This window comes from Eptesicus fuscus, chromosome 5, assembly GCF_027574615.1.
Source record: "Eptesicus fuscus isolate TK198812 chromosome 5, DD_ASM_mEF_20220401, whole genome shotgun sequence".
In the NCBI taxonomy this organism is placed as follows: domain Eukaryota; kingdom Metazoa; phylum Chordata; class Mammalia; order Chiroptera; family Vespertilionidae; genus Eptesicus; species Eptesicus fuscus.
The window spans coordinates 62,561,135-62,589,059 of NC_072477.1; the positions used below are offsets into that span (position 1 = coordinate 62,561,135).

Sequence of the window (27,925 nt, forward strand, 5' to 3'; positions counted from 1 at the left end):
GAGCTCGCTAGAGGGCGCCCTTTTCCCAGATCTTTTCCTGGGTTCCTCTGGATTTTCCAGATGGAGAGAATCCGGGTGGCAAGCAAAGAAAATGTTCTCTGGCTGCCTGCAGCCCAGCGAAGTCTCCCGAGGGCGCGTGTCCCACAAGAGTCTGGAGAAGCCATGGAAATGAACGGAGAAACGTATTAAAAAAAAAAACAAAAGGGAAAAATTTATTTGCAGCTCATCTTGGGAGACTTGGGTGCAAGGCGCACGCCTGAGGCCGCCCACTGCGGAAAGGAGGAGCACCCCAGGGCAGTGTCCCGCCAGGCGGTACTGGCAGTAGAGCCCGCAAGGCCTTCTCGGGGTGAACCTCTGCCCCCGGGGGGGACCGGGGCGGAGTAGGTGTCCGAGGTTGGAGTCCCCTTCACAGGTTAGTACTGATCGTTACGTCGGAGGCCCCGAACTGCTTGTAGGATGGGTTGTTGAGGCTGAGAGGCGAGCCCCCTCTCGTCTGGTTACCGCCGTTCTTGACGCTTCGGTCCAAGAAGGTGCGAAGAGCGCTGGGCCTAGCGCAGTGGAGGCCAACCACCGCCCCTCCTAGAAAGAGGCACAGGACGCCTGCGCGGCGCCGACGTGAGAAAAGGGGCTGTCAGGGCTCCGGGACAGAACCCGGCCTGCCCCCTTCCCCCATGGAGCCACCCCTCCCATTTCTTACACACACACACACACACACACACACACACACACACACACACGCAGAAGGCCCTCTAATATGGATTGCATGACACAAGAGTTCGAGTGCTAACTGGGCGAGACGCCACACCCTGCTGCAAGATGGGCACAGCAGAGCCTGCCTCCGCCAACTATCGAGAGGGGCAAAACAGTAACGCAGGCGACCTCACTTTGTCAACTGGAAAGCGCGCAACCGGCATCAATCCCGTCCCTCTCCCCCGCCGCCCCGGGCCCGTCGCTTGGTCCTCACCGGTGGCCAGCGTCACCCAAAAGGCGGCGCCGTAGTGATTGGTGATCGCGGAGGAGCCCAGGTGCAGCGGGCAGAGCGGCACGCTGGCGATGGAGGCGAAGGCCAAGACGGCGAAGAGCGCGAAGGCGCCGGTGGCCAGGAGCGCCAGGCCTCCGTAGAGCGGGACCGGCATGGAGAGCAGCGCGTTGGAGAGGAGCCAGAGGCAGAAGGCCACCCTGCGGGGACAGCGCTGTGCTGCGAGCCCGCTCCTCCCGGCCCGCGGCCTCCGCGGCCTCTGGGTCCCTGCCCCAGGCCCAAACCCCCGGGCGGGGGGGGCGTGGCGGAAGTGCAGGGGGAACCCCCACAGCGTGTAGCTGGATCCCAGCCTTTGATGAGGCTCTGGGAGATTCCGACGGTCTGTGCGGTCCTGACCTTCTGACCCGAGGGACAATCATACTCATCTGAGCGTATTGGACACACACACACACACACACACACACAGACACACACACACAGACACACAGACACACACACACACACACACAGACACACACAGACACACATACACAGACAGACACACACACAGACACACAGACACACACACACACACACACGCACACACACACACACACACGCACGCACGGCGCCTTCCCGCCAGCGCTCACCACAGCGTGGCTGAAGCGTAGCGCCCCGCCAGGCGGTACTGGCGGTAGAGCCCGCAAGGGCTGCTCGGGGTGAACTTCTCCGCCAAATAGAGAACCGGGTCGGGCAGTCCCTTCTCCAGCGCCTCCGTGTACTCCTCCGCGTAGTCCTCGCCCAGGCGCCAGCTGAACTGCTCGTTGTAGTCGATGGTCTCGTTCAGCTGCTGCACTGGGGTCCCTGCGGAGGGCGGCGGGGTCACGGGGCCGCGCCCAGCCCCGGACCCGTAAAAACTAAGTGGGTTCGGAGAGTAAAGCGGAGGCACGAGAGGAACGGGTTTGGCAGCGGTTGGGGAAGACACAAATGCAAGGGGACCCCGAGCTCTAGGACCCTGTGAGACCTGAGAGGTCCTGCAGCTGCCCCCCGGCACACTCCCGCCACCCCCAGCCCCTCCGTGGGGTCTGTTCACCCCAGAAGTTCGCGTCGCCCAGCCCCCTCACCTGTGAGTGTAATATTGATTCCCTCCAGGCCCACGTGCAGACCCACATGGGCTCGGACGCGGGCTGCGCTGAAGGCCTTGTAGGATGTGTTGGTGTTCGCTCTCCCCACTGACCATTCGGCACTGAAGTGCACCGCTGTGAGGAGAGGCACAGGGTGGGGGGCGCTTAGGGGAAGGACTGGGGAGATGGAACTGGGAGAGTGGTGATGGAAGGAGGGATACTGTGAAGAGAGATGCGAGTGGAGGTCCAATATGGTCTACATGGTAGGAACCGAAGAGTGGGCACTAGAAAGAGCTGGAGAATGGACAGAGGAGGAGGGAAGCCCAGTTCTCCATTTTCCCAGGTGCCCTCTGCCAGCCTCCTTCCCCGCCCCAGGTCCCCTCCCCATCGGTTGCACCACGCACTCACCCACGATTTCTGCGCCGATGAACAGACTGAGGAGAACTCTCACCAGCCAGAACCAGCGCTGCAGGAACAGGCACGGGGTCAGGCCTGGGTACTGTTCAACCAGAGTCCCCATGCCACCTGGATATTTAGTGCTCCTGCAACTGCCCTCTCTTGCCGCAAGTCCTTTTCCCAGTTGCATTCCTGGTGTTTTGAGGCTGAAGTCAGACTTGCTTTTCGTGCAAGTCCCTCTGAGCCACTGGCATTTCTGATGTTTTCTGACCTTGTGCTTACATCTCCCCGACCCCATTTCCCAGTCCACCTTGCAGTGGGCTATCTCTCCCTGCCTGGTGCTCTCCTGCAACCTTCACCCCGCCCCCCCCCTGCCCAGCTACCTGGCTCCTGGGCCTGGTTCCATCTGCTCAGGTCACTGCTCTGGAAAGGCTCAATGAGTCCAGAAGTGCTAGGCAGGGAGGGGTCACCTCCCCCAAGAGAGGGAGGCCCTGGGCTTGGTGGCCAAGTAGAAGAGGTATGAACACTCCTCTCAGGTATTCCTTGGTTTCCCAGGAAACCAGTGCAGGACAAGACCCAGGGAGGCTAGGTCCTCCAAGACTTGAAAAACAAATTAGGTTCTTGGAGAGAGATGGGAGCCTAAGGGAAGTATTCAGTTGGCTACAACTTTGAATCCTGTGTGGAAGTGTCTGAATCCTTAGGATAGGGGCATCCATATACCCAGCACACAAGTGAAACGCAGCAGTCTGAGCTGCTAGTTTCTGTCTTTCTGGGGAGGAGTGAGTGGGAGTGGGAGGAATGGAGCTGCAGTAGGGGGAGAGGCGAGGAGGCTAGCCAGCACATAAACTAGAATGGGCCGCAGGTGGGTACCTACTCTCTCTCTCTCTCTCTTTTTTAATTGATTTTTTTAACAGAGAGAAAGGGGGAGGTAGGGGAGGGGGGATAGAGAGTTAGAAACATCGATCAGCTGCCTCCTGCACACTCCCTACTGGGGTATGTGCCCGCAACCAAGGTACATGCCCTTGACCAGAATCGAACCTGGGACCCTTGAGTCCGCAGACCGAAGCTCTATCCACTGAGCCAAACCGGTTAGGGTGGGTACTTACTCTTTACAGCAGCCTCCTGAATGACCCACTGGGCCAATCCCTAGGATGTCTAGAATGGGACCTCTTCCTGTCCTTGGAAAGGGGTGCTTGCTGCACTAGACTTCTGGGTCTGCCCCATCTATGCTTGTCTGACTATTCCATGGAAGTCCTTGCTGCAGTCTCAATCTGTCCTGGGTCCTCCAGAAACAAGCTGTCCACGACGTCCCCGGACCCCAGCTTTTAGCACCCCCTTACCGAATGGCCACGAATCCCGGGCAAGATGAGCAAGAAGCTGGCAGCCAAGGTCAAGAACACCAGAATGACGATGAGCAGCGGGACGTTGAAGCCAGCGGCACGCCGGGACTGGGGGTAGAAAGGCAGCTCGCCATCCCAGAGCGTCATGCTGTAACAAGGACGGGCGCTGTGCGTTGTCAGGCGGGCCAGCCGGGAGCGGAGCCGGCCTGAGCTGGGAGAGCGCGTCCGCGGCGTCGGAGCCTGAGTTCCACTTCTCCTTACCCCGCCCCTAGCGTGCTAAGGCAAGACCCAAGGGGTTGGTCAAGTCTGCGCCCCTGGGCAGGGAAGCGCTGCCCTCGAATGCTCGGGGTTGACCCGGGAGGAATCGGGTAGGCGGGAAAACGGAATTATTTCTCACAGCCACCTTCGCGGCTCTGCGGGTTTGCTCTGCGTTTGGAAGTCGCTCGGGACCCTGACTCCTTTTATAGCTGCGTGGGCAGCGCGCCAAGCAGCGTCGGGGCTAGGAAAGGGGATCTGTCCAGGAAGAAATCATGCAAATGAGAGGAGGCGGTCGCTATGCAAATGAGAGGAGACCTGCCTCCTCTGCAGGGGGTGAGCCCAGCGTCTAGATGGTCACACCTGTAACCGGTCTAGCCAGAGTGGACACCCGCGCAACGTGCCTCAGAGGACCCAGAGAGTTGGGTGAGAGCGCAGCGGGGAGGCTGAGCTGGTGAGTGGGTGTGGGAATGGGGTGGTGGAGGCAGGATGCTGAGCATAAAAAGCAAAGATTCCAAGAGGGGAAAAACCTTCCGATCCCGACAGGGGCTCTCAACCAGAGGTTGGACCGGGGCTTGGGGCTTGATCTTCCCATCCCTCCAGTCCATGCACAGACATTCATTTCGGAGTCTGAGGTGCTGCATGTCCTGGCCTCCAGCTTACTAGCCCCTTTCCCTTCCCTGCTTTCCTGCTTTCTAGGAGAAGCAGTTCCCCGGCGGGGGAGGTGAGGGCTGCCACGTCCGCCGCCGTCCACCCAAAAGAGCGTGCCGATGCGGGTTTTTGGTAATGCTTCTAAAAGCTTCGCTCCAGAAGTGAAAACAGCTGATGCCTCCTCCTTCTGTGCCGGCTGTAGGCTTTGGGGACGCCAGCTTTTGGTCCCTCACATACCACCTCCTATTCCCCAGGCTGCAGGCTCAGCATGCTCCACGCAAGACCAGAGACACTGATGCTCCTGGGAGCTCTACTGACTGGATCCCTGCATCTGGCGGGTAAGCATCAGGTGCCCTCCCGAGATGTCACTCAGTAGCTCTGGGATTGAGGGAAGGGAGAAATGAAGTCAAGCGGTTCCCTGAGGCTGGAAGATCGTGCTCAGCAGGCTGGGAAACTTCCCAGCGCAGCCTCCACGCGGCGCAGGCATAGCCACTTGGGTCGGGTTGGGGACGCTCGGCGAGATCAAGCATGGGCTGAGGTCTTCGGGTACCCGGGGCATCGCAGGGAGGCTAGCACTGAGGGGACCACTCTCTGACCCACAGGCGGCGAGGACGCACTCTCACTGCCCTGGGAAGTGCAGCGCTATGACGGCTGGTTCAACAACCTGAGGCACCACCAGCGAGGCGCGGCAGGTGCGTCCAGGCGCGGAGAACGTGAGAGCGCACCGCAGCCTCCTGGCTGCCTGCGCAGGGAACTCCTGTGCATTCCCGGGGCCAGGAGACTAGGGAGGGGGGTCTTGTCACTGGTGAGGGAAGAGCAGGGCAAAGTTCGGGGCTTGTTGGGGACTGAGTGCTCTAACACAGCCTGTTTCCTGCAGGCTGCCGATTGCGACGCCTCGTACCAGCCAATTACGCGGACGGTGTGTATCAAGCTCTGGGAGAGCCGCAGCTGCCCAACCCGCGCCGACTCAGCGACGCCGCCACGCGGGGCAGAGCCGGGCTGGCATCCCGCCGCAACCGCACCGTGCTGGGGGTCTTCTTTGGTGAGGGCAATGTGGGAAAACACGAGGGCTGACCCACTGAAGCCCCTCTGCAGGCCCACAGCCACACACCCCGACCCCCACTAAGCAGCACGAGACTTTTTTCATCTCAGAGGGATCTGGGCTTTCCATTCAGGGATCTTTGCTCCCATAAAATTCCTTTTACCCCTTACTCCAAACCCAGGAGTGCCACTGGACCTCCGTTATAGTTCTCAGGAGCTGAGTCCCCTGCCATGCTCTCCTCTCAATATGATCATGCTCTCCCTATCCCCACCCCTCCCCACCCCCACCCCCGCTAGACGGAGGGGAGGTGGAAGGACCTACTAGGAGATGGGGACTGGCTGGGGAGGGGCTTATATTAATTATATTGATTATCACAACAACTTGGCAGAACAGAAAAAAAGCCACAGAGCTGTGGGTAGAGCTTGCACTCAAACATCTGCCTTTTGGCTCTTGAGAAATCTGGCCACAGGAAGTGGCGATTCTCACCAGTTTGCACCCCTCGCACGCAGGCTACCACGTGCTCTCGGACCTGGTGAGCATAGAGAGACCTGGCTGCCCCGCCGAGTTCCTCAACATCCGGGTCCCGCCCGGAGACCCCGTGTTCGACCCCGACCAGCGCGGGGACGTGGTGCTGCCCTTCCAGAGGAGCCGCTGGGACCCCAAGACCGGACAGAGCCCCAGCAACCCCCGGGACCTGGTGAGACTGGGCAGTTGGCGGGGCAGGAGCGGGGTCCCAGGCAGGTGGGGCTCTGGGCTCCAGGTCTGGCAGGTCGTGCGGGGAGAGGATCCCCCACCCCACCCACGGACACCCGCCTGGCCCTGGTCCTGCCCCCCCCCCCCCCACCCCTTACCCGCCTCAGCTACCCCCTTGCTGACCTGTCAGACCAACGAGGTGACGGGCTGGCTGGACGGCAGCGCCATCTATGGCTCCTCGCACTCCTGGAGCGACGCGCTGCGGAGCTTCTCTGGGGGACAGCTGGCGTCGGGGACCGACCCCGCCTTCCCCCGGGACGCGCAGGAGCCCCTGCTCATGTGGAGCGCGCCCGACCCCGCCACGGGACAGCGCGGGCCGCGGGGCCTGTACGGTGAGGCCGCGGGGCCGCCAGGGGCGCGGGAGGGGCGGGCGGCCAGGGCCGGCTGCGGGGCGGCGCGGGCTGGGGGGTGCGCGGGGGCGCTCCCCCGGGTCACACCGCCGCTCCTCTCCCTCCTGCGTCCCCCTGACGGAGGCAGCCTTCGGGGCAGAGCGAGGGAACCGCGAGCCCTTCCTGCAGGCGCTGGGCCTGCTCTGGTTCCGCTACCACAACCTGTGCGCACAGAGGCTGGCCCGCGAGCACCCGCGCTGGGGGGACGAGGAGCTGTTCCAGCACGCGCGCAAGAGGGTCATTGCCACCTACCAGGTCAGTGACACGGCCCTCCCCACCCACCCTCATGTCCTGCTCCACGGAGACTCTGCTCCCCTGCAGAGCCCTCCATCCGTGGACATCGGCCACCCAGAAACACCCTTTACTGGACAGCTGGTGACCAGGACCGGGTGACCCGCCTTCCCTGGCTCGCAGGACCCCCTGCTCATGTGGAGAGCTAAAGTCTAGGAGTGATAGAGAGGCAAAGTGCCATTTACACAAGAGATGTAGCTGTGTCCCCCCACCCCTCACCCCCAAATCCCTTGTTCCTTGTGGGGAGAGGCCTCAGCTCCCCTCCCATTTGAGTTGCCTTTCCCATGACTGCCCCTGCCTGGTCGTCCTCTCCCACTGAAGCCTTCCCTGGGCTCAGATCCCTCCTGGCCTGGCAGCTGGAGCATTCGCTCCACCTTTCCTCTTTCTTGACCCTCAGAACATTGCTCTGTATGAGTGGCTGCCCAGCTTCCTGCAGACTACACCCCCAGAATATACAGGTGAGGGCGTGGGGGGCACCTGTGTTGAGGGGAGGTTGTGGTTGGGCTCCATAGGCGGAAAGAAGACAGGTGGATGCCTGTTATGGGAGGATGGAGGGTTAAGGAGTTTATTTCTCCTATTCCTCCCATGGGGCAGGGTACCGCCCTTTCCTGGACCCCAGCATCTCTCCAGAGTTCCTGGCAGCCTCTGAACAGTTCCTGTCCACCATGGTGCCCCCTGGCGTCTACATGAGGTGAGGGAGAGGCTGGTGATGGGAAAGGAGGCACAGCACTGGCAGAGGTGGTGAATTAGAGGGCCTGGGGTCCTGGAGCTTTTTACACACCTCTACAATGACCTGAAGGAAGCAGACCTTGGCGTCCTAAAACAGGACCCTGGGACAGGAGATTCAGCCTTAACAGGGAAATCTCCCCAGCTCCTTGTAATGACTGAACTTCAGTTGCTGAGAGCAGGATTTGTCCATCAGCTGGATAACCCTTTTCCCTCCTTCCCTTCCCACCCTGTGTGGACAAAGAGCAACCTTTATCTTCAATCCACACACATTGCCAGAACTTCAAGGAAGTTCAGGGACCATCCCTCAGACCTGGCCAACCCCCTCTGAAACCCTCACCTAACTCAATCCCAACTTAGCTTCTTCCCCTGAATCCCCTTACCACATTCTTGATTCCCTATTTCAGAAATGCCAGCTGTCATTTCCAGAAGATCACCAACAAGGGTTTTGGCATCTCCCCAGCTCTCAGAGTCTGCAACAGCTACTGGACTCGGGAGGTCAGCCTGGGGTCAGGGTCAAGGGAAAGTGGCTCAAGGTCAGTTTCATTACATAGGCCGGGGAAAGCAACAATTCCAATTCTCGAGTGTTGCTGCTCCAGGGTGGTGGGAGATGAAGGGTAGAGTGATCAGAAAATTATCTGGGGACAACAGCTCAAGAGAGTCTGGGACTGGCCAAGGGACCTTTGTCCTGTGGTCCAAGGTTAGAGGGGCTGGGCTTTGGGAAGGGACCTGAAAGCCTACCTTGACTGAGAGTCTTGTTTATTTCCAGAACCCCAACCTGAACAGTGCCCAGGCAGTGAATCAACTGCTGCTGGGAATGGCCTCCCAGATTTCAGAGATGGAGGACAGGATAGTGGTTGAAGATCTTAGGGGTGAGCTCTGGAACCAGAAGGGAAAGGGGCCCAGAGGCCTGGCAGCCTGGGGATTCTTTTGAGTTAATCAACAGGTAGAACTATGGTACCTACAGTGCAGGGACAGAGATACACTGCAAATAGCCACTTACAGTTTAATGTTGTTTTTATTCTAAATTGCCTATGTCTGAGTATGTGGGGGAAGGGCGGCACCACAATCTCTTCAATGCTTAGGTCTCTAAAGGTTTTCATTCAGTCCTGTCTTGACATTAAGGAGGTATAGGCTAGGGACTTTTCTGCTGGGTAACTAAAACAGTCTTGAGTCTTAGGGGAAGAGACTTAGCAGAAAAAGTCTCTTGTAACATGATGACATGGACTCCACACCAAGGCAAGGATGATATGGATACAGTCACATGTAGACAAGTGCTGGGCAGGGGTGGGGGGGGGGGGGGAAGGTGGTGCCAACAGCCCAATTGGAGGCTATTGGGCAAAGAAGGGTTGAAGTGACTGAGCCTATTGTCTGGTCCTCTCCTCTCCTTAGATTATTGGCCTGGCTCTGGCAAGTTCTCCCGCACAGACTACGTGGCCAGCAGCATCCAACGTGGCAGGGATATGGGGCTGCCCAGCTACAGTCAAGCTCTGCTAGCCTTGGGTTTAGAGAACCCGAAGAACTGGAGTTACCTCAACCCCAATGTGGACGCCCAGGTCAGGAATAGTAATGATAATAATAGCAACTAAAGCTTTCCTGTGGCCCTACCGTTCTCGGTCCTTTACACATGTAATTCGTCTAATGTACATTGGGAATGTGGTAGGGTAGATACTACTATTATCCCCATTTTGTCAATGACATAGTTGTGAAGCCACTCATAGATGCAGGATTTAAATTCAGCCGCCTGATTCCAGAGTATGTTCCTCATCACTACATTGTACCATTCCTGCAGGGTGGCCCCTGGGTGGGTGCCATTGTCCTATTCCTGCGGGGTTCCTCCCCAAGAGTTGGGTGACTCTGAAGCTGCTAATCATTGGGGCCAGGCAGTCTGGGTAGCGATGGTCACAAGGTATATCCTTAGGCATTTGACAGTGGTCTCACCTTGGGCAGGGATACACTGATCCTCCCACAAGATTTGCCACCAACCGAGGAGGCTGCCTAGAAAGAGGCCTGAACAGCAAGCCAAGTAGCTGATGGGGTTCTATGTTTGAGGGATGGGGCAAGAGTGGCTGCCCTCCCCAACACATAGACACACATGTGTACACACATACCTCACCTCCTGTGGTTCCCCAGGTGCTGGAAGCCACAGCTGCCCTGTACAACCACGACCTGTCCCTGCTGGAGCTACTCCCTGGGGGACTCCTGGAGAGCCAGGGGGACCCCGGGCCCCTTTTCAGCGCCATAGTCCTAGACCAGTTTGTGCGTCTGCGGGATGGTGACCGTTACTGGTTTGAGAACACCAGGAATGGGTAAGGCCTGCCTGGCTCCCACTTGGGCTTGGGCCCAGACCCTCTGCCTGTAAACAGTCCCATTGGGCCCTTGATTCCCAGCTGGCCCCACCTTCTCCCCAGACCCTCTGGGTCTCTTTCCTCACCTGGGTACCTGGTGCTGAGATTGCTAGAGGCCTACAACCCCTTCTCATCCCAAATATCCTTGGCTTTCTCCAACTTAGGCTGTTCTCCAGGGAAGAAATTGCAGAAATCAGAAACACCACTCTGCGGGACGTGCTGGTGGCTGTCACTAACGTGGACCCCAGTGCCCTGCAGCCGAATGTCTTTATCTGGCATGAAGGTAGGTGGCCTGGGAGAACACAAGAGATGGCTGCTAGAGAAAGGACCAAGGTTTGGGGATCACTTGGTGCTGTCCAGGGAGCCAGGCACCAGGCAGCCCCCTCTGTATTAGTCTAGGAGGCCCGCATTAGGCCATCTCCCCCACTAGAGACTAGACTAGTTTGCAGGCTGCAAGCTGTGGTGAGTGGTGCGAGATGGGATATGGAAGGGGACTTTTGGAGGGGAACATGTTCCAGTGAGGCGAGCCTGGGAGAGAGGAGGGTACCTGGTTTTTCACAGGAGAGAGAGAGGATGCTTGGCCAAGGAGTAGGACCCTCAGGCTTTGAGATTCTTTTGTGCTCTCTCCCTCAGGTGCACCGTGTCCTCAGCCCTGGCAGCTCACAACTGATGATTTGCCACCCTGTGTGCCCATGATCGTGTTTGACTACTTCAAGGGCAGTGGTCCTGGTTTTGGTATCACCATCGTGGCTCTTTGCTGTCTTCCTCTAGGTGGGCCCTTCACCCCCTCACCCATCTCTCTTCTCCTGCCTCCCCCTTCCCACAGTCTGTCCCTGCCCCTCATTACCTGCTGGCTTGCAGGGCTAGTTTCTCGGTATAGTCAAAGCCAAGCACAATGGGCCTTGGGAAGGAGGGGCAGCAGCCAAGCCTCAGTAAAGCTTCAGGTGAGGGGCTCCCCTACCCACTGGCTCCTTCTGATCCCCTTCAGTGAGTCTGCTTATCTCTGGGCTGGTGGCCCATTTCCGGAGCCGAGAACTCAAAAGGTTACAAAAGAAAGGCAAAGAGAGTATGAAGAGGGAGGCAGCCAAAGATGGAGTACCAGGTGAGATGGGACTGAGGAGGAGGGAGCAGGTGGGGGCGGGAGGAAGAGCGGGGGAGAACCAGGTTACAAATGTGGGGAGAAAGCCAGATTTTGGGATGCCTGTTCTGACCAGTAGAGTGGAACTGGCCTGAGGGCAGGGGCCTGGGGACCTCTGCTGAACTGCTCTGCCCAATCTTCTCCTCCACAGCGATGGAGTGGCCAGGCCCTAGGGAGAAGAGCTACCCCATCACCATTCAGCTGCTCCCGGACAGGTGTCTTCAGGTTCTGGATAGGCGTCTCTCTGTGCTGCGCACCATCCAGCTGCGGCCCCTGCAGCAGGTCAACCTCATTCTGTCCAGCAACCGTGGACGTCGCACCCTGCTGCTCAAGATCCCCAAGGAGTATGACCTGGTATGGCCCATCCTGCCTCCCCTCTCACAGCGAGTCCTCTCAAGTCACCCTCTTCTTAGCTACAGAGCTCATCGTGAAGGCTGATGGTGGGAGGGGCACTCCTTTCAGAGGTCCCCTGACCCTCCTTCTGACCCTCTTGAGCCACTCACCTGCCCCCCAACCTAAGGTTCTCTGAGGGGAGGCTAAACCAGAAGCTCGAGCTCTGAGCATTGGCTCAACCTTCCTCCCACCCAGGTGCTGCTGTTCAACTCCGAGGAGGAGCGAGGAACCTTCGTGCAGCATCTGCAAGGCTTTTGTGTGCACTGGGCTCTGGGCCTCCACGTGGCTGAGATGGGCGAGAATGAGCTGTTCCGGAAGGCTGTGACCAAGCAGCAGCGGGGCCGCATCCTGGAAGTCTTCTTTAGACACCTCTTTGCCCAGGTGCTATGGCCGTGCCTTTTGAAGATAGGACCAACCCATGGGTTGGAGGAAACTTTGGTCTGATAGGACTCTATATGGGTGAACTAAGCTTCTGCTCTGTGGGCTGGAGACATCCTAGCTTTGCCACTCACTATCTGTGTGACCTTAGGCAAATCACATGACCTCTGCTCTGTATCTTAGTTTTCTCATCTATAAAACAGCCTATTAAAGTAGGATTCATCCCATTGGGTTGTTGTAAGGATTCAGTGAGACAATCTACACCAGTGGTTCTCCAAGTGTAGCCTCTAGACCAACAGCAGTAGCCTGAACTTGGAATTTGTTAAAAATGTAAATCTTTAGCAGCCCTTACCCCCCTCCCCTCGCTCCAGATCTAGTGAATCAGGTTCTCTGAGGGTGGGGCCCATAAACCCGCCAAGGGATTTTTTTTTTAAATATATATTTTATTGATTTTTTACAGAGAGGAAGGGAGAGGGATAGAGAGCTAGAAACATCGATGAGAGAGAAACATCAATCAGCTGCCTCCTGCACACTCCCCACTAGGTATGTGCCCGCAACCAGGGTACATGCCCTTGACTGGAATCGAACCCGGAACCCTTGAGTCCGCAGGCCGACGCTCTATCCACTGAGCCAAACCGGTCAGGGCGGGATTCTGATACACTCCAACATTTGAAAAACACTGTCCTATGTAGTGTTTAGCCCAAATCCTTGGTACAGCAGATCTTCTGATAGCTTTGATGAGATGACAGGAACTTAACTCAAGCTTGTATCATGAGCCTATGGTAAAATTGGTTTTGTTGTACCTCATTTTGCTTAAAGTCACAGAAACTATTGATGACATTAAGTGAGGACTTAACTGTACATTGTAGACATTTAACAAATGGTTGCTGCATATAAATGACTTTTAAAATCTTTGAATAATGTGGCAGAGACCAAATCAGGCACATGGCAGCTTGTCTGAATTGGTAAGAGAACATATCTCTAGCCTCTTCCTGCCTGTCCACCCATGTCAACTACATCTTCTGTCCCCAGTATAAGCTTTCTCACTTAGCATTCCCAAACTTTGCCCCTTGCTGCTCCCAGCCAGACCCAGCACCATTCCTACTGTATAAAGTTCCTGGATCTTGGGCCCAGGGAGAAAATGCTAGAGATTGAAGCCACTCCCTCTACAGGGGAGCAGGGGACCAAGTCAGGAGTATATCTGAGGACTAGGAGTAGCCACCAGGGCTTCCCTTTCTTTGTTGGACTTTGGAGAGATGTGAAGGGTCACTGAATTGCATTCAGCCAGGCCTCACTTCCTTCTCTCCCTCCCGCTCCTGCTGCCTGGGTACAGGTGCTGGACATCGACCAGGCTGATGCAGGGGCTCTGCCCCTGGACTCGTCACAGAAGGTACGAGAGGCCCTGACATGTGAGCTGAGTAGGGCTGAGTTTGCCGAGTCCCTGGGCCTCAAGCCCCAGGACATGTTTGTGGAGTCCATGTTCTCTCTGGCTGACAAAGATGGCAATGGCTACCTGTCCTTCCGGGAGTTCCTGGACATCCTGGTGGTCTTCATGAAAGGTAGGGGGATGGTGGGCCAACCCAGGAGCCAGGGTTCTTTCAGCAGAGAGATGACCTGTATCCCCCTTTCTCTTCCCAGGCTCCCCAGAGGACAAGTCCCGTTTGATGTTCACCATGTATGACCTGGATGCAAATGGCTTTCTCTCCAAGGAGGAATTCTTCACCATGATGCGGTACGGGCTGGGCCCTTCTAGCCCCGAGACTGCTTGATGTTTTCAACAGGAAAACAAGTCAGGTCAGAGGAGTGTAGACAAGGAGGCAGCCTCCACTGAGAGCTGGCCCTCAGTGTGTCCTAGACTCTCAGAGCAGTCAGCTTCAAAAGTTTGACCCTTCTGTCCCCAGTATAAGCTTTCTCACTTAGCATTCCCAAACTTTGCTCCAGGAGGGTCAATATCTGCACTTTCACATCAGCCAGAGAATTCTCCCTCCCTAGTTAGAAAAAACACACACACACACAACAAAACCACAACCAACCCTAATGTGACCACTAACAAAAGTCCACTAACCCCTTCTGGATGCTTTTGGATCTTTGTGAAGTCTGCAGCATGCCTAACACTGCTCTGTACAGTGAAATCGCAGGTGGATGGAACATGGACAACTTTAGTCACTCTTCCAATATTAATCACCCTGATTAGCAGGAGGAGGAACACACAGTTCCTCTATTTTCTGACCCTCCTCTCTTACTGCTCCTTAAGCCATTTCAGGTTGTAGTGTCTTGATAAAGATCAGTTTTGAGACTTCTTATTCCTAAAGACAATGCTCCAGTAACACAGTCCCCTTCAGCCCCATAAGGATGGGGTTCATGCCTTCTTTGTTTCCTGCTGAATGCACCTCCTCTATGCTGTGATTGGCACATAACAGGCATTCAATACGTGGTTAACTGAATAAGATGGAATAAATGACCAAATGAATGGATAGAATGCCTACAATAGCTCAGGACCTTTTAAATGTTCTCCCCCTTTAAGCCTTCCCATTGACTTCTGTATTCCCCTTGACTGCCACATCCCTCCCACAGTCCAGATACCACAACTGGACATGGGCTTCTAGAAGGGATGGGGTCAAGTTAGCTGACTGCAGTCTGTACCTCGCTGGGTGTGCCATTGCAGGCCCAGGCCAGAGTACATCCTAGGGGATTTAGGAGAGGGTCCCTGCCCCCAAGGCATGAGCTTCCACCTTCTCATCCTATACTCAGTGTGTGGACCTTCCTCAGTCTCAGTGGGATGATGTGTTTTTTAGTGTGATGGCAGTGCTTGCTGTGCCGTGTGGGAAAAGCTCTTTTTCTCCTGGGCTCATAGTTTCACCCCAAAGCACAGCTTAAGGAAAGAGTATGGCTACTGCTCTGCCACTGTGGGTGCTGTCAGAGTGGGTGTGGAAACACTCCTGCCTGTGCCTTGAGGTTTTGGCACAAAGAAGCAGCAGCCATTCCAGCTATATCTTCTCCCCCCTCCCGCCCCCTCCCCCCAGTTTTCTATGCCCCCACTGGACTGTGAAAGGGGGAGCCCAGCGATGGTGTGGGAGACATAATATGAGAGAGACCCCCGTCAGAGGCAGAGACCCTGTCACGGCACCATGGCATACCTGGATATGTCCCTACACTAAGTGGACATTCGTCCCAGCTGTAGATGTCTCCCTGTTTGAAGGTTGCTATCTTTCATTGGTCAAGGTCATTTTCAGTTTTGTTCTGCCTTTTGAGCTCGTGGTCACCCCACCTAGCTTAGTGTTGGGTACAGGCTGGCTGAATATCTTCTCAGTGTTATTTCCAGGGTCACGGGCAACAACATTAGATCATCCATGGCCCGCCCCACTCTGCACCTGCCTGAGCCTGACCTCACCAGGTAACAGGCTGCTCTCTCTGGTCCTCTCCCAGGTCCTTCATCGAGATCTCCAACAACTGCCTGTCCAAGGCCCAGCTGGCGGAGGTGGTGGAGTCCATGTTCCGGGAGTCGGGCTTCCAGGACAAGGAGGAGCTGACATGGGAGGACTTCCACTTCATGCTGCGGGACCATGACAGCGAGCTCCGCCGCACGCAGCTCTGCGTCAGAGGTGAAGGTGTGTGAGTATGTAAGGGATGGTCAGAGTCAAGGAAGGGTGTGTCCTCAAAATGAGACTTCCTGGTGTATAGAACCCAGATCTCATTTCTTTCTTAGTCCTTGGTGCTTAGCACTGAGTCAGGCATGTGTAATCAAGGGTGTAATACAGCCCTGCACAAAAATGCCCGCTGAGGATTCAAGAGTGAGCCGAAATCCAGCCTACATTCTGCTCACCAAGCCATGTGCATTGGTCTGGATTGTATCTGGCCAGAGGAAAAGGCACTACTTTCTTTACACAAAGGATCTGCAGGCCCAGGCATCTACCTGGAGAGGGTTCCTTTTCCTAGTTACACAGCATTGCCACATTGTCTAGCAGTGGCTGCCCTGTGTGCAGTGTGGGGAGTGAGGGGAACAAAGCTGGAGCAGGAGATGAGGACATGACCAAGTCACTGGCACGTGCCATGGCACCCTTCCCAGAGGGCAGTGGGTGATGTTGGAGGGACAGTCTTCCATCCCACTCCACCCCACCCCACCGACCTCATGGGGAAGCCTCTTGTTCTTCTCTCCAGGTGTTGGAGACATCTTTAAACCAAGGATCAGCTGTCGAGTTTCATTCATCACTCGAACTCCTGGAGAACGGTGAGAAGGAATGGGGCATTGGGAAATCCCTTTGGCCAGGTACCCTGCAAAGAAATGAAGAAAGTAGAGCTGGCTGAATCTGACCCTGTGGTCAGACATTGACCTATGAAAGTTACTCTTAGTGCATGGCCAGTCCTAGCCCAAATTCCACTGCTTCCCACACCCCATGCTGCTCAGGAGCCTGGCTCTCTCCTGCCACTCCTGGACAGAACCAGTCTATAGAACAGATGGCCAGATCATATTTATTCATTCTGCCTTGTCTCCTGTCTGCTACTCTCTGACCAGTTTTATGGGCAGGTTGTGTGGGCAGGATCGGTTATAAGAATCACCCCTGCCCCACCCCACCCCATCCCCAAGCTCTGACCTGGCAGTTCTCCTCTGGCTGCAAAGACAAGGGGAGAACTAGACCCACTTTCCTTTTCTCAGCTCCTGCTCCCAGGGAGTGGGGCTCCCTGCCTCAGAAGCCCCAGAGCTGGGAGGCCCCGGGCTGAAGAAGAGGTTTGGCAAAAAGTGAGTGTTTCCTAGACCCTTGGGCCCAGGAGACATGGGGAGAGATCTCAGGGTCTTTGGGTTCTGCCCATACCACTTTGACACACAAGAGACCATCCTGTGTCTTACTCCATGAGTACCTAACTTGATTGGAGGGCTACAGAGTCAAGTGATCAATATCCTAATCTCCAGGCTAGAATCTGGCACTCAGACGCGACACCAAGTCTCCTGGCTCCTGCCTGCTTTGGGCAGAGCAGCGAAACCTGTGCAGGGAGCAGGAAGAGGGAAGGACAGAGCAGACAGGAGGAAGAGGAAGTACAGTAGCGGGGAGACAAAAGAGGGGGCGGATAAAACAAATAAAGATGAGAGGCAAAGGTTTGGCAAAAAAAAAAGCTTATTTTGTAGCCCATCCTGTCCCCCAGGGAGTCACCCGGTCTCCTTCATGGGGTGATATTTTTTTAATTTAAATACATTTTTTTTATCCATTTCAGAGAACAAGGGAGAGGAAGAGAGAGACAGAAACATCAATGATGAGAGAGAATCGTTGATCGGCTGCCTCCTGTACGTCCCCCACTGGGGGCTAGCAACCCAGGCGTGTGCCCTGACCAGGGAATGGGACCGTGACCTCCTGGTTCAGAGGTCGATGCTCAACCACGGAATCACACCGGCCGGGCTGACCTTTAGTGGAAGCCAGGGTGCCTTGACCTTACAGCTACCTGCCTTCCCGGCTGCAGGGCAGCGGTGGCCTCTCCGCCGCTGTACACGGAGGCGCTGCAGGAGAAGAGGCAGAGGGGCCTGCTGGCCCAGAAGCTGCAGCAGTACAAGCGCTTCGTGGAGAACTACCGGCGGCACATCGTGTGCATCGCGGTCTTCTCAGCCATCTGTGCGGGCCTGTTTGCAGAGCGCGCCTACTGTACGAGCTCTGGTTTGGGGCAGTGACGGGCAAAGAGAAGCCCCCTGGTTGCTCTTCCCGCTCCTCAGCGTCCCACTCTGTCCCCAGACTACGCCTTTGACTCGCCCCCCTCGGGCATTGCACAGACCACCTTTGTGGGCATCATCCTGTCGCGGGGCACGGCCGCCAGCATCTCCTTCATGTTCTCCTACATCCTGCTCACCATGTGCCGCAACCTCATCACCTTCCTGCGGGAGACCTTCCTCAACCGCTACGTGCCCTTCGACGCCGCCGTGGACTTCCATCGCTGGATCGCCATGGCTGCCGTTGTCCTGGCTGGTACGTGGCTCCTGGGTAATCTCATTGCTGCAGCCCCCTGGGACTAGCTGTGGGGGAAATAGTGAGGTGACTGGAACTACTTTTACTTCCATCTCTCCCCCTGTTCCTCCTCTTTCCCTTGGAGTTGGCCCAGGGTGGCATCTCTAATGGTCTGTCTCTTTCAGTTCTGCACAGCGCTGGCCACGTGGTCAATGTCTACATCTTCTCAGTCAGCCCCCTCAGCCTGCTGGCCTGCATCTTCCCCAGCGTCTTTGTGAATGATGGGTCAGTTCTGGGGAGGGTCCCCTGGGGACACCTGGGCACATCCAAGGGTGTAATAGAAAAGAAATAGATGGTCCCAGACACTCCACTCCCTCACTGAGTGAGGGTGAGATGCCAGCCTCCATGCGGAAGCTGAGAGGGGAATTCCTCAGCCTCAGGAAGGAAGCTGGCCATGATTGGCCAGGAAAGGAGTTTGGGAGATGAAGTTGGAGACTCTTTCCCACACGTACCTGACACGCATCTCAGCCTATTAGCCATTCACCGGGCAAACATTTATGGAGCACATTTGATGTGGCCATCCAGGAGCCAAAGCACATGCAATCACTCAGCAAATACTTACTGGACATTGACTATGTGCCTGGCACTGTTTGAGCATAGGGATAGGGCACTGAGCAAAACACATACCCCTGCCCTCACTGGACTTATAGAACATGAACCAAGCACTGAAGGAAGCAAAGATCAGGCGCAGTACGAGAGTTCAGGACAACACTGGAGGAGGCATTGCTGAGAGAGCAGAGGATGGAACTGCGGGAGATTGGGTGGCATGTTCCCTGGAAGGATGGTGGGCCCTCTGGGTGGAGGCCCAGTCATCTCCGCCATCAGGGCCGGCAGGAAGAGAATCATGTTGTGACAGTGGCGGAGCCCCTCCTGCGCCAGCCAGAGGTCCCATGTGCCTTTGCCCCACAGGTCCCAGTTTCCCCAGAAGTTCTACTGGTGGTTCTTCCAGACAGTCCCAGGTAAGGAGTGGGGCTGTGTGAGGGAACTGGGGGTACGGTCTGAGGACTTCTGCTTTTGTCTTCATTTTCCCATGAATACACACGTGTGTATAATAATCAGCGATTCCCTTTCCAGCCTCCAGGACAAGCCCCAGCTGCAGCCCCCTCAGGCAGGCTGTCCTGGGACCTAGGGAGGGATGAGGGAGGTCAGGGAAGGAGGGTAGAATGGGGGGAATGCTCTTTGCATTCTCAGTCCAGGGTGAAGTGCTGAGACGCTTCTCTGTCCCTGCATCCCATACCTCCAGGTATGACGGGAGTGCTTCTGCTCCTGGTCCTGGCCATCATGTATGTCTTCGCCTCCCACCACTTCCGGCGCCGCAGCTTCCGGGGCTTCTGGCTGACCCACCACCTCTACATCCTGCTCTACATCCTGGTGAGGGACTTTTCTGGGCAGGAATGAGCACTCATGATGGGAGGGGGAGCAGGCTGAACTGGACACAAGATCTCAAACTTAGACCTTGAGATCTGAGACCTGAAGCCAATTCCATCCCCATTACCCAGCCCAGGCCCAAGGCCCAAGCAGAACGTATCTGGGCAAGGGGAGGGCAGGAAGGGGGCCTGGCTGGGCCTCAGCTACACAAACTGGCTGTGTCTCCAGATCATCATCCATGGCAGCTTCGGCCTGATCCAGCTGCCTCGTTTCCACATCTACTTCCTGGTCCCGGCACTAATCTATGGGGGGGACAAGCTGGTGAGCCTGAGCCGGAAGAAGGTGGAGATCAGCGTGGTAAAGGCCGAGCTGCTGCCTTCAGGTACCAGGCCTGGCCTGACCCTGGGTGGGGAGCACAGGAAGTCGACTCAGGGTGTGTGGGACGACAGCTTCCCAGGCCTCCTACTCCACCTTGAGATAGCCTCTCTGGGACCCCTGCAGTGTTCCTGATGCAAATGCAATCCCAGGAGGACTTGTAGACAGTGAGAAGTGACTATGAAAAGAGATAGCTGAAAGTGCGGACTAAGGCGTTTAAGGAAAAGAAAGACCCCCACATGTATGGCCTGGGTGCAGGGCAGGAAACCATATATCCCTTTCACACCCAATTTTGCAGAAAAATCCTCTTTCAGAGATAGGCCAACGGCCTGATTGTGAGACTCTGTTGTTGAGAGCCAGTGCTGGCTAAAGTGGGCATTCACATCATTGTAGAGGATGATGAAGATGATTTTAGGTGTCAAGGAACCATCCAACCTTTAGGACTCACATAGTAAGAAAATTAACCTCATTTCTACTTTATTTCAATCAAGATTACTTAAGGACAAAGTTGTAACATGGTGTTAGTATGGCTTTTGTACTCTCCAATACTTGCAAATCTCCTTTTCAGCAAAGAGAAAACAGGCCTAAGGCTCAGCTGTGGTTAGGCCACAAAGGTTATCCAGAAAAAATTTGACAAAACATGGTGCCTTTTATTTAGAGGACATGATATAGGTTTTCCACCTACCTTAGTGACTTAAACCTAGTTGTCAAGGTAAATCAAATTGACAAAGTAAGTCAATTCAAAGAAAAAACGTAAGTGATAGTGCAGGAGGTGTGCAGACACAGCTATAACAGTGGAGGTCTGGTAAGTACTGAGTTGGCCCCTGGAGAACCTGAGGTCCCCTGACCCAGTAGGCTTATATCCAGGACAGTGGTTTCGGACCTGAGCCCTATGTGGGAAGAGAGAGCTGAGAGAAAAGAGGGGCTGCAACAGGGGAGCAGAGAAGCTCTCATGTTACCCAGGAAACAGAGGAGGGGGTCCTCTGACTCCCAGCCCCAGGAGCCCAACTTGCTCAGACCATGTGACTGTTCCCTGTGCCTCAGGCATGTGGAGAGGACAGGGTACCTGCCAGTCCTCAGGTTCCAGAAGCAAGCCTTCTGATCCCTGCCCTTCTCTGCCCACGACCCCAGGAGTGACCCACCTGCAGTTCCAGCGGCCCCAAGGCTTTGAGTACAAGTCAGGACAGTGGGTGCGGATCGCCTGCCTGGCACTGGGGACCACCGAGTACCACCCATTCACACTGACTTCTGCACCCCATGAGGACACGCTCAGCCTGCACATCCGGGTGGCAGGGCCCTGGACCACTCGCCTCAGGGAGATCTACTCACCCCCGATCAACGGCTCTGCCAGATACCCAAAGGTGCCCATGATTGGGAACCACTTTGGGGGCTCTGGCATCAGCAGATGTGTCTCTGTCCTCCCCCTCCCTGAGACTGGAAGCACCAGATACCTCAAGGCCAAGCTGGGAGAGGGCTGTTTGCCTCAGAATAGGCTAGAATGTACCTGTATCTTTCTTCTCCTTATACTCCCGCCACTGCCTGCACCCCCCTCCCCCTCCCCACCCCATATCTAGCCTCAGAGCTGGGGCAGGTCTAGGCTCATCCCTTCCCCCTTCTGTTGGCAGCTGTACCTTGATGGACCATTTGGAGAGGGCCACCAGGAGTGGCATAAATTTGAGGTGTCAGTGCTGGTGGGAGGGGGCATTGGGGTCACCCCCTTTGCCTCCATCCTCAAAGACCTGGTCTTCAAGTCATCCTTGGGCAGCCAAATGCTCTGTAAAAAGGTGAGTGTCTCTCTCCCATTCTTCAAAGGAATCCGAATAGATGGACTGTGTTCCCACATCACAACAGAGTAGCATTAGAAAAAGCCCCTGGCTCATAGGCACTAGGTCTGCCAGGGCCATTTATAACCAGTTTTCTACGTGCCAAATGTTTTGAGGGAGGGTGGGAAGTATATAGCCAGAAGGGCCTCTGCTGGGATCTGTTGGTTAGAAGCCTTGGGCCAAGCTTGTGGGTCCTGACAGAGGAACAGTGTCTGTGGGGAATCTGGGGCTTCCTAGCCGCTCAGGTGAAGGCACCTGGGGTGGAGGAACCTTGAGTTGAGTCCTCAGCTCCAGCCATGTGTCCCCAGATCTACTTCATCTGGGTGACACGGACCCAGCGGCAGTTCGAGTGGCTGGCTGACATCATCCGGGAGGTGGAGGAGAATGACCACCAGGACCTGGTGTCCGTGCACATCTACATCACCCAGCTGGCTGAGAAGTTCGACCTCAGGACCACCATGCTGGTACGTCAGGGCCGGCCAGGCAGGATGGGTGGGTCACCATCTAGGCTAGGAGCTGCCCTGGTTCTGCCTGGCTCTGACCTTCTTCCTCCATTCATTCTTCTACCAGTACATCTGTGAGCGGCACTTCCAGAAGGTGCTGAACCGGAGTCTGTTCACGGGCCTGCGCTCCGTCACCCACTTTGGTCGCCCCCCTTTTGAGCCCTTCTTCAACTCCCTGCAGGAGGTTCACCCAAAGGTTAGTCCCAACCTCACCCATCTTGGGACTTTGGCCTTCCCCACCAGGACATCCTGACTTGTAAGCACCCTGTAGCTCTATCTTGAGTGGAAACCTACCCCCCAACTTGGCCCCAAGATAAGGAAGGCTTAAACTCCCCACCCCCTTCCCATCTTCAGCTCAAGTCTCCTCCTTGTCGTCTGGGGTTGATGCCCTGGTCATTCCAGCCAGGCTTCAGAAGCAGCTTCCTCCTGAAAGTGAGCCTCTCAAGCCTGCAGGCCCCTTCTTTCTGAAACCATTCTTCCCACATACACTTGACAGGTACGAAAGATCGGGGTATTCAGCTGCGGCCCTCCAGGAATGACCAAGAATGTAGAGAAGGCCTGTCAGCTCATCAACAGGCAGGACCAGGCTCACTTCATGCACCACTATGAGAACTTCTGAGCCCACCCTCCCTGGTGCCTGCTTCTTCTCTGAGGACTAGCCCACCTGGCAGTTTCTTGGCCAGAATTCACTTCTGGCCTCAGTTGAAGAGCCGCTCCCTCATTACCCCACATCCACATCTCCCACGCTCTGAGAAGGGAGAGGAGCCCTGGCCTGTATGGCTTAGTTGGTGGAGCATCATCCTGTGCATCGAAAGGTCACCAGTTGGATTCCAGTCAAAGCAATGCCCGGGTTGCCAGCTCCATCCCTAGTAGGGGGTGTGCTGAAGGCAGCCAATGGATGTTTCTCTCTTTCTCCCTCTCTCCCTTCCTCTCTCTCTAAAATCAATAAAAACTTTTTAAAAATCTCATCGGCACCCCTATGTTCATAGCAGCACAATTTACAATAGCTAAAATTTGGAAACAGCCTAAGTGCCCATCAGCAGATGAGTGGATTAAAAAACTGTGGTACGTCTACACAATGGAATACTATGCCACTATAAAAAAGAAGGAACTTTTACCATTTGCAAAAACATGGATGGAACTGGAGAGCATCATGCTAAGCGAAATAAGCCAGTCAGAGAAAGATAAATATCACATGATCTCACTCATATGTGGGATATAATGATCAACATAATTTGATGGACAAGAATAGATCCAGAGACAAATCGGGGGTGAGGGGGGTAGAGAGCAATCAAAGGACTTGTATGCATGCATATTAGTATAACCAATGGACACAGACACTGGGGCGGAATGGCTGGGGGTGGGGGGTCAATTGGGGAAAAAGAAAACATATGTAAAACTTTAGACAATAAAAAAAATTCACACACACAAGGGAGGAACCAAGATGGCGGCATAGTTAAACAACTAATCTGCTGCCTCACACAACAATTTCAAATATACAACTAAAAGACAAAAACGTCTACCACCCAGAACCACGGGAAAGCTGGCTGAGTGGAAGATTTACAACTAAGAAGAGAAAGGAACACAATCGCTGAAAAGCTGAGGTACGGAGGCACGCGAATCGGGCCGGCGGCGGGCGGCTGGGTGCGCGGCTTTTCTTCAACCCGCAGGGAGACAAGCTCCTGACCACTCTGAAATCCAGTTTCTGGGGACACTCGGGGGACCCAGGCACCTACGGGGAGGAGCTGGACTCTCGGCCATCGGGTCGGAAAGTGAGAGTGACTTTTTTGCAGAGGTGCGCCCAGCAATCATTGTTTACTGCGCTGGAGCGCAGGGCGCAGGGACTTGGAAAAGTGGAAAGGCAGAGACAGCTGATGGCAGCCATCGCCGTTGGCCACGCCCCAGCCTAGTGACGCCCTGAGACCCCGCCCAGCCCTGAGACCCCGCCCCGCACATTCTACAAACCCGCCCAGGCTCCACTCAGCGGCTTTTGCATATAAATGGCCTGTTCTGGGGCAGCTCAACCAAATTAACTGCAGCTCCAGTCAGACTGCTCCAAAACTGCCCAAGCAAAGGAGGAGAAAACTAGCCCTTGCTGTAGCTCCTGCAGGGGGACACACAGTACACAAGGGTACACCAAGAGTGTCTACCTCAAGTAACTGGGAGGCTGACCCGTTGAACCAATAGGACACCTTGTACACAAAACTACCCTACCAACTTAGGGAAGCAGAGAATATGAGAAGGCAAGGAAACAGATCACAAACCAAAGAAATGGAGGAGAACAAGCGACTGGACATAGAGTTCAAAACCACGGTTATAAGGTTTTTCAAGAATTTCATGGAAAAGGCCGATAAATTCAATGAGGACCAACTAGAAATTAAACATACACTGACTGAGATAAAAAATATTATACAGAGACCCAAAAGCAGACTAGAGGATTGCAAGAATCAACTCAAAGATTTGGAATACAAAGAGGCCAAGGACACTCCTCCAGAGAAGCATGAAGAGAAGAGAATTCAGAAAGTTGAAGATAGTGTAAGAAGCCTCTGGGACAACTTCAAGCGAACCAACATCAGAATTATGGGGGTACCAGAAGAAGAGAGAGAGCAAGATGCTGAAAACCTATTTGAAGAAATAATGAACGAAAACTTCCCCCACCTGATGAAAGAAATAGACTTACAAGTCCAGGAAGCGCACAGAACCCCAAACAAAAGGAATCCAAAGAGGACCACACCAAGACACATCATAATTAAAATGCCAAGAGCAAAAGACAAAGAGAGAATCTTACAAGCAGCAAGAAAAAACAGTTAGTTACCTACAAGGGAGCTCCCATACGATTATCAGCTAATTTCTCAACAGAAACCATGCAGGCCAGAAGGGAGTGGCAAGAAATATTCAAAGTGTTGAATAGCAGGAACCTACAACCAAGACTACTCTACCCAGCAAAGTTATCATTCAGAATTGAAGGGCAGATAAAGAGCTTCACAGATAAGAAAAAGCTAAAGGAGTTCATTACCACCAAACCAGCATTATATGAAATGCTGAAAGGTATTCTTTAAAAAGAGGAAAAAGAAGAAGAAAGATAAAAATTATGAACAACAAATACATATCTATCAATAAGTGAATCTAAAAGTCAAGTGAATTAAAAATCTGAGGAACAGAATAAACTGGTGAACTTAATAGAATCAGGCATAGAATGGGAGTGGGTTGATAATTCTCAGGGGGAAAGGGGTGTCTGTGTGGGGAGTATGGGAAGAGACTGGACAAAAATCATACACCTATGGATAAGGACAGCGGGGGGGGGGGGGAGGTAAGGGCAGAGGGGGGGTAGGAACTGGGTGGTGGAGAGATATGTGGGGAAAAAGGAGAAACAATTGTAATCTGAACAATAAAGATTCATTAAAAAAAAAATTCATCTGTAGAATCAAGATACGCCTATATTCAAACTTGGCTGCTCTACTATTTACTATCTTTGTGACCTTTGTTTTCTAAAAAAAAAAAAAAAAAGAAGGAAAGTAAAGGAGACCCCTACAGCTCAAGTCACTGCAGGTTGTGGCAAACCAAGTGGGGGGAGGACAGCCCCTGCCTTATGACAGCTGTGGAGGTGAAGAGATACAATAGCATTTGCCTTTAAGTGGTTCCCATGTCTGGTTATCTTCCACAGAATCAACATGGAAGATATTTTTGGTGTTTGCTTGGCCTAGGCATTTGTGAGAGGATGGAATGGGGATGTGAGAACAGGGCTGAGTGAGAACCTCCTCAGAGCCCAGTTCAGCTGTGATGCTTAGAACCTGGTCAGCCCAAGTGCCTCAATTCAGTCTCTGAGGCCTTTCCCTCCTCCTCACCCTCCACCCCTTTGTGTTCCAAGAGGGTCAGGAATCCTGAGGAACAACCTGGGAACAAAGATGACTCACCAACCCTGATGTCCCTGGTGTCAGCCAGCAATGCCCATTGTCCTGACCTCCTGGCGGGCCCTCTCTGAGCCCACAGGAGAAGCCCTAAGACTCTGGGACCAAGTGAGTCCAGGTTGTGGGCCAGACATCCAAAACTCCTTCCCAGTTCACGTCGATAGCAGTTGGGTCACCAGCTGACTTGGTTTACCCAAGGCTCTCCCAGTTTTAGCACTGAAAGTCTCTTGTCCTAGGAAGTTCCTCACTCCCAGGCAAATCAGGACCGTTGGTCACCTTACTTACACAGGAGTCAACCTGGGATGTCATCTCCAACTTTGGTTCTTTAAGAACCTTCCTTTTCCTTCTTTAACTTGCTCTTTCTTAAAAAGCTGAGCTTCAAGTTTTTAAAAATTTAGGTATAATTTGCATTCAGCAAAGTGTATACATCTTAGAGTTACCATGTATTACTTAGTGTTACCACTACATCTATATCTTCCCAGAAACTTCCCTTGTTCCCCTTCTAGACAGTCTCCCCCAACTCCTAGAAGCAACTGCTGCTGTGATTTCTCCAGATTAGTCTTGCTCATACTGAATATACTCTTTTGAGATTGGCTTCTTCACACAAAAGTGTCTGTGATTGGCCCATGTTGTTGTATGCATCAGTAGTTTGTTCATTTTTATTGCTGAATTGTATTCCATTCCAGAGATGTACCACAGTTTGTTTATCCATTCTTCTGTTGATGGACATTTGGGTTGTTTTTAGTTTTGTTTTTTTTATTAAGCATAGCCCTAGCCAACCTAGCTGGTTTGGTTCAGTGGACTGAGGGTTTTGGGTTTGATTCTGGTCAAGGGCACATGCTGGGGTTGCGGGCTCGGTCCCCAGTGGGGTGTGCAGGAGGTAGCCAATCAATGATTCTCTCTCATCATTGATGTTTCTATCTCTTTCCCTCTCCCTTCCTTTCTGAAATCAATAAAAAAAAATATTAAAAATAATAATAATAGCCCTAGCCAGTTTGGCTCAGTGGATAGAGTGTTAGGCTTGGACTGAAGGGTCCCAGGTTCAATTCTGGTCAAGGGCAATGTACTTCGATTGCAGGCTCAATTCCCGGACCTGGTTGGGGCAAGTGCGGGAGGCAACCAATGTGTCCCTCTCACATCAATATTTCTCTCTGTCTCTCCCTCTCCCTTCAACTCTCTCTAAAAATCAATGGAAAAATATCCTCTGGTGAGAATTAAAAAAAAAAACAAAAAAGAATAAAACTGCTATGTACATTCTTGTACCTGCCTTTTGGTGGAAATGATGTACTCATTCCTCTTGGGTCTATATCTAGGAATGAAATTGTTGAGTCATGGAGTTCTCCAGCCAATAAGCCCAGTGGCAGGGAGTTTCAAGCCAGTTCCACATCCCTGCACCAGGCCCCTCTCCTTGTTGGTCTTATCCTACCTCTTCTGACAGGCCAAATGCATTTGGATCTCAATCCTCTATGTTGAAGGAATCTCTGACAGAACTGGAAGGGCGCTGGATCAAGAGCTAAGAAACCTGGATTCTAATGTGAATTTTACCACTACATCACTACAGAGAAAAGTCCCTTACCTTTGCTCTCTGAGTCTGTTTCCTCATCTATTAAATTGTCTATGAGGGTATTAGGAAGTCAAATAACAATACTGGCCCAGGAAATTATACAGATAAGAAAATGTATGTGTTGTGTACCAATCTCAGCCTACTGATAACCAGTGCTGTGACTGAACCAGCCATCGTGGTTCTTACTGTGATTGTATAAGATGCCCTCAGCCATT

At 54.0% G+C, this 27,925-nt stretch overlaps 2 protein-coding genes across 3 annotated transcripts; one reads left to right on the forward strand and one right to left on the reverse strand.

The window, feature by feature from the left end:
- Positions 1 to 196: 196 nt before the first annotated feature.
- On the reverse strand, positions 197 to 3,965 carry DUOXA2 (dual oxidase maturation factor 2). The gene is made up of 6 exons (XM_008143090.3): positions 3,819 to 3,965; positions 2,491 to 2,548; positions 2,083 to 2,217; positions 1,609 to 1,822; positions 965 to 1,179; positions 197 to 600 (listed from the first exon to the last, which is right to left on the reverse strand). Exons 1-6 carry the CDS (start codon positions 3,963 to 3,965, stop codon positions 407 to 409), a joined length of 963 nt encoding a protein of 320 aa, XP_008141312.2. The 3' UTR covers positions 197 to 406.
- A 1,027-nt stretch (positions 3,966 to 4,992) lies between these two features.
- On the forward strand, positions 4,993 to 22,864 carry DUOX2 (dual oxidase 2). Of its 2 annotated transcripts, XM_054715547.1 has the most exons (34): positions 4,993 to 5,062; positions 5,327 to 5,416; positions 5,602 to 5,766; positions 6,276 to 6,463; positions 6,650 to 6,851; positions 6,997 to 7,163; positions 7,597 to 7,657; positions 7,794 to 7,890; positions 8,333 to 8,423; positions 8,695 to 8,797; positions 9,318 to 9,481; positions 10,059 to 10,234; positions 10,438 to 10,556; positions 10,907 to 11,044; positions 11,262 to 11,375; positions 11,563 to 11,765; positions 12,000 to 12,185; positions 13,516 to 13,741; positions 13,821 to 13,914; positions 15,609 to 15,792; positions 16,251 to 16,254; positions 16,341 to 16,410; positions 16,837 to 16,920; positions 17,634 to 17,812; positions 17,900 to 18,130; positions 18,295 to 18,394; positions 19,079 to 19,128; positions 19,413 to 19,540; positions 19,766 to 19,919; positions 21,044 to 21,273; positions 21,538 to 21,696; positions 22,044 to 22,199; positions 22,306 to 22,434; positions 22,735 to 22,864. In XM_054715547.1, exons 1-34 carry the CDS (start codon positions 4,993 to 4,995, stop codon positions 22,855 to 22,857), a joined length of 4,635 nt encoding a protein of 1,544 aa, XP_054571522.1. In that variant the 3' UTR covers positions 22,858 to 22,864. The 2 variants fall into 2 exon arrangements, with proteins under 2 accessions (XP_054571522.1, XP_054571521.1); XM_054715546.1 differs by lacking the exon at positions 16,251 to 16,254 and having other exon boundaries at positions 15,609 to 15,790.
- The last annotated feature ends 5,061 nt before the right edge of the window (positions 22,865 to 27,925 follow it).

What these genes read in the sequence shown, in the direction of transcription:
- DUOXA2 (XM_008143090.3), bottom strand. Translation starts at nt 3,965, where the DNA reads ATGACGCTCTGGGATGGCGAGCTGCCTTTCTACCCCCAGTCCCGGCGT. An exon ending in CATCGGCGCAGAAATCGTGG is followed by an intron (nt 2,218 to 2,490) that starts GTGAGTGCGTGG and finishes CTCTCCTCACAG; the next exon opens with CGGTGCACTTCAGTGCCGAA. An exon ending in TACGCTTCAGCCACGCTGTG is followed by an intron (nt 1,180 to 1,608) that starts GTGAGCGCTGGC and finishes CTGTCCCCGCAG; the next exon opens with GGTGGCCTTCTGCCTCTGGC.
- DUOX2 (XM_054715547.1), top strand. Translation starts at nt 4,993, where the DNA reads ATGCTCCACGCAAGACCAGAGACACTGATGCTCCTGGGAGCTCTACTG. An exon ending in TCTTTGCTGTCTTCCTCTAG is followed by an intron (nt 11,045 to 11,261) that starts GTGGGCCCTTCA and finishes GATCCCCTTCAG; the next exon opens with TGAGTCTGCTTATCTCTGGG. An exon ending in GGCTGCCGTTGTCCTGGCTG is followed by an intron (nt 18,131 to 18,294) that starts GTACGTGGCTCC and finishes TGTCTCTTTCAG; the next exon opens with TTCTGCACAGCGCTGGCCAC.